Here is a 5000-nt window from a genome sequence, read left to right as displayed (position 1 = left end):
ACACACACACACAGGCTAACTTCTCAGAGTGTCTAAAACCTGCCCTGAGGAATGCCAAAGCACTATGATTTCAACCGACAGAAAACTGACAACATCAGTTGAAAGTGTGTGTGCATGTGTGTGTATGAACATGTCTGTAAACTCAGTCAGTATTCAATATGCATGAGGATATTTGCCTGTAGACAGAACATTTTCTTCACTCTGAACATAATGTATGTGTGATGAACAGAAAAGGGTGTGTGTTTGTGTGTGTGTGTGTGTGTGTGTGTGTGTGTGTGTGTGTGTAAAGACAAAAAATATAGAGAATGACAGAGCGAAAGAGGGAGAGAGTGAGATAGAGAGAAAGAGAGAGAGTGAGAGAGGAGTGAGTCCTTACCTTGCAGCAGAGGCTGATCTTTCTGGAAGCCTCCATTGTACTCCACCTGGTATTTCTTCTCCTGGAACCCAGGAACACACTCCCCAGCTCCAGCCTCCTCCGCCCCAATCCACACAGCCTGCAAGAGGAGAGAGAGAGAGAGAGAGAGAGAGAGAGAGAGAGAGAGAGAGAGAGAGAGAGAGAGAGAGAGGAAAAAGAGCATTTAAATATGCAGTTTTAAATCAACACAGTGTGAAAACAGTGAATTCCTCCTTAAGGTCCCCTAGCTGTGTATGATGTGTATCTGTCTAAAAACTGTGTGCTTGGCCCCTGCAATAGAAAAGCAAAAAAGTGACTTGGGCCCAGCAAGTACACAATTCCAATCGCTCAACAGCACAGGAGCGCTGAAGGAGCAGTGTATTTGATTGGCTGCCAAGTTCAAATATCAACAATCTTTCACCTGGATGAAGCACTGCCTCTTTATAACTTGCTCGTTTTTGTTTACCATTCGCCAATCAATCACTATTCAGATGCAGTGCTAGCACATGGAGCAAGAGACTGAGGCATTGTCCAAGTCCAGCATTTAGACTATTTGGGTCTGAGGTTATTAGTTCACAGAGCCTTTGGCTGAAGCCCCTTGTTTCAAACGCTGGACTGATGAAAAGCCTCAGTCTGTATCTGTTCTGTCTGGAGTGAGCTCCAATGCTGAGAGCGATGCTGTATGTCTGCACCATAAAAGCTTTGCTTCCAGACACACAGACACAGAAAAAAGAGTTACATGCTAATAGATTCGTCAATGCAATACAGGGATCATGGCAACATTGCCATATACTGTCATTGTAACTATGTTATATATTTATAAAAGTGTAATACAGGTTGAATGGCACTCGGAGAGTTAGCTGTTATTAAAGATCCTTTTTCCTCTTTTTCTTTTTCCTGGCTCTTGCACAGCATAAGGCATCTAGTTCAGCTGGATGAATTTTGACAGCAGGGAGAGAGCAAGTCTGACTCGCATGATCAAAGTAAATAGCCTTACTCCCCTCTGTGAAAAGACAGCTCACACTTTGGTCTGACTTAAAGAGAGTTAACGGCTTCATTTGCTGACCTTAATGAGAAAGACTGTAATGAGCAAGCTTTGTTTATTTATTTATTTATTTGATTGGTTATTTGTATTAATTCTTCTATGTGTGTACGCTTTTAAGTTGTTTTTGTTGTTGTGGTGAAGCCAATATTGCAGCTCTGCCCAAAGGCTCTTTAGATGAATTAGGCCAATTTTCGGCTGGCCTTTCTCTCGGAGTACACACAACACAATGTTTCCATTAGAAATGAGGGGTAATCTAATCATCCGTGTTTTAAAAGCCAGCGAACAAAGCCAGTGAACATGCCCTTGATCAGATACAACAAGTGTGCAATGTCTGTGTGTGTGTGCGTGTGTGTTTATGTGTGTGAGTGTGTGTGTGTGTGTGTGTGTGTGTGTGTGTGTGTGTGTGTGTCTGTTTTGGGGTGTGGTTTGGGGGGAGGGGGCATGAGAGGGGAGAGTAGAACCAGGTTGAAAGAGAAGAGAGAAGAGTATAGAGAGGAGAGAGGAGGATAATAAAGAACAATGGAGATAGAGAAGTCAAGAGGAGGTGGGGACAAGGAGAAAACAGAGAGAACACAGAGAAGTACTAAGAGGAAGAATAGAAGACGGGAGTATGAGTTCAGTGAGGAAGAAAGCAGAAGAGGAGATGAAAGCAGAGGAGGAGGAGATATGAGGAGCAGAGAAAGAGAGGAGAGGGTGAATATATTCAGAGAGGAGGAAAGAGGAAGAGAGGAGAGAGGAGAAGAGAAGTGAAAAGAGAAGTCAGGAGAAAGCTAGGTAAAAGGTGTAAGAAGAGGAAAAGAGGAGAAGGGGAGGAAAAAGGGGGAACACAGAGGAGAGGAGGAGAAACAAAGAAAAAAACAGAAGATGAATCGCAGACAGGAGAAGAGAGATGGCAGCCTGTTCTCCTCTCATTGCATTCTCTCACGTCTCCTCCTCCTCCTCCTCCTCCTCCTCGGTTGCATCATTACTCTCTCACAGCCATGCCAGACCCCTATGTGTCTCTGCTCCCATAATGCTGAAGGCAGCTTCATCACGCTGACGTCCTGCCCCTCCAGGGAGCCCGCGCTGCATTGCGCACCGCCCCTCTGCACCACCCCACACCGCACCGCTACGCACCGCAACCGCACCTTTCCGAACCGCACCGCAACCGCACCGTTCCGAACCGCACCGTTCCGAACTGCACCGCACCGCAACCGCACCGACCCACACTGCCCCTCCGCACCACCCCACACCACACCGCTCTGAACCGCACCGTTCCGAACCGCACCGTTCCGAACCGCACCATTCCGAACCGCACCGACCCACACTGCCCCTCCGCACCACCCCACACCACACCGCTCCGAACCGCACCGCTCTGCAGCACACCTGACGACTGCTCCTCGTACCTCTCCATCTCGCCTCCTCTCATTTGCCCCTCTCTCCTCCACTTGCCATTTCCCAGAGAGCACAGGGGTTTGGCTACAATTCACTACTCTAGTAGAGGAGAACAATTATCTACTGTGTCTCCTTTTGTTTTGAAGCTGTCGTAAAGTCAATAAATAATGGCAGACAAGGTCAGACAAAGTCACACAATGCCATGGTTATAATATATAAACAGTCATAATTCAAAAAGTAGATACAGCAAACACAACAGATTGTTCTGTTCTGTCAATCTGGCATAGAAATACTCTCACTTTGGAAAGAAACACATTGACCTTTGTAGGGAACCAGACTCAATAGCACTTTGTTTAACCAACACAGGGTGGTTGGTACGCCACTCATGCTAAATTAACCAGACCTGTAATTAGCACTGCATATGTGTACCAAATGCCAAGGAAGCAGGGGGCCACCACTAGTGTATGCCGTGTGTGTGTGTGTGTGTGTGTGTGTGTGTGTGTGTGTGTGTGTGTGTGTGTGTGTGTGTGCTGTTCTATTGTCAAAATAAATGAGACTTCAAACTGGTAATAACACACTCACACAAACAAACAAACCACACCACTGCAGCCTGCAGCGAAGAGGCACCACAGCAAGATATATCGAACACAAACACCACCAACCTCCAACATTCAGAAGAACACAATCAATAGCATAAGTCTTCAGTTTCACCCAATAAACCAGTGGCCACTGCTTGTCGAGGTCTTTTAAGCCAGAGCAGATTTGAATGTGTACCCAGACTCTTATTCTCTCTTAGTGTTGGGGATTCTGGAGTGGAATGGGGACAGGTGCCATACTGGCAGAAATGTTGATGCTAGATGTGGGTGCAGTGCTGCAGATGAAAAGTGACTGCTTCCTCAAGGCCAACGCCCACTGGCTGTGTCTGACGCATGTCAAATGACGCCGACGAAGTTTAGAACTCCATTACTTTTAACAGAATAAAGCCCACTGGTGGTGTTTGACACCTGTCGACGCCAAAGTTCAGAAATGTTCTCTTCAGCATCAAATCCATTAGACAATGCTTGCACTGGAAGTGAGGATGTTGAGGATGTGCATCTAGAAGTGATGCCCCTCCCATACTTTGAGAAGTTGTGTTTTCACTCTCTAAAAAAGGCTTGATGCTGAAAAATGTCAGAGATTTAAATGGTCTGAAATGACCAAACCATGACAGTAAGGTTTTGGTTATGATGTCCAAACTTGCCCGATCCGAAGAGCATCCCAGACAAACTTTTTTTAACCCAGGATACTGTTAAAAATGTTGTCATCTAAAAGTGATCCCTCATTTACATTGTCAGATGTGTTATCGAGGAAGCTCCTGACAAGCAGGAAACAGGACGTGATGGGAGCGGAGACAGGAAACAGGACGTGATGGGAGTGGAGACTGGAGACAGGAAACAGGACGTGATGGGAGCGGAGACAGGAAACAGACAGGAAACAGGACGTGATGGGAGCGGAGACAGGAAACAGGACGTGATGGGAGCGGAGACAGGAAACAGGATGTGATGGGAGTGGAGACAGGAAACAGGACGTGATGGGAGCGGAGACAGCGGTGGTCATGAGATGGTGTGTCTCTGGTGCAAATTGCCAGCTGTGCTGCCGCTACTGTGTGTTTGTGTGAGTGTGTGAGTGTGTGTGTGTGTGTGTGTGTGTGTGTATGCGCGTGTGCGTGCGTGTGTGTGTGTGCATGTGTGTGCGTGTGTGCGTGTGTGTGTGTGTGTGTGTGTGTGTGTGTGTGTGTGTGTGTGTGTGTGTGTGTGTGTGTGTAAATCAGCAGAGGTCTAACCCACAGCTGTTTCCACTCCTCTACCCATTAGGGCATGCATACGGACGCACTGACAGATGGGAGTCACTGAAAAAGATGGCTCAGGAGGGTGGAAACAGAACAGGTTTTGGCACCACTGCACCTGTGAGTCTAGAGAGAAAGAGAGAGAGACGTAGAGAGAGAGAGAGAGAGAGAGAGAGAGAGAGAGAGAGAGAGAGAGACTGCTAGACGTTGGACATGCTATAAATTCTCATACTCACACCTGTAAACCCACAACAAGATGAGAGTGTGAGTGTGAGTGTGAGTGTGAGCTACTCTGCATACAGCATGTGAGGGAAAATAACACAGTTTTCACTTCCTAGGACAGGTGAGAAACTTGCCCACGG

General features: G+C 46.8%; 1 protein-coding gene across 1 annotated transcript in view; it reads right to left on the bottom strand.

Moving 5' to 3' along the window:
- Nucleotides 1-5000, bottom strand: part of cdh13 (cadherin 13, H-cadherin (heart)) — a 500261-nt gene that overhangs the window by 332096 nt on the left and 163165 nt on the right. Inside the window, exon 2 of the mRNA XM_076267601.1 lies at nucleotides 377-494. Within this exon, the coding sequence (XP_076123716.1) occupies nucleotides 377-494 (118 nt within the window). The remainder of the gene's footprint in view (nucleotides 1-376; nucleotides 495-5000) is intronic.

The sequence above is a fragment of the Alosa pseudoharengus genome, unplaced genomic scaffold (genome assembly GCF_046254945.1).
Source record: "Alosa pseudoharengus isolate Yale_2024_CS ecotype anadromous, Long Island Sound unplaced genomic scaffold, YU_APseudo_1.1 YU_APseudo_1.1_scf_10, whole genome shotgun sequence".
NCBI classification, from domain to species: Eukaryota; Metazoa; Chordata; class Actinopteri; order Clupeiformes; family Clupeidae; genus Alosa; species Alosa pseudoharengus.
The sequence above is the reverse complement of the archived record's forward strand: the minus strand, read 5'-3'. Positions and strand labels throughout refer to the sequence as shown.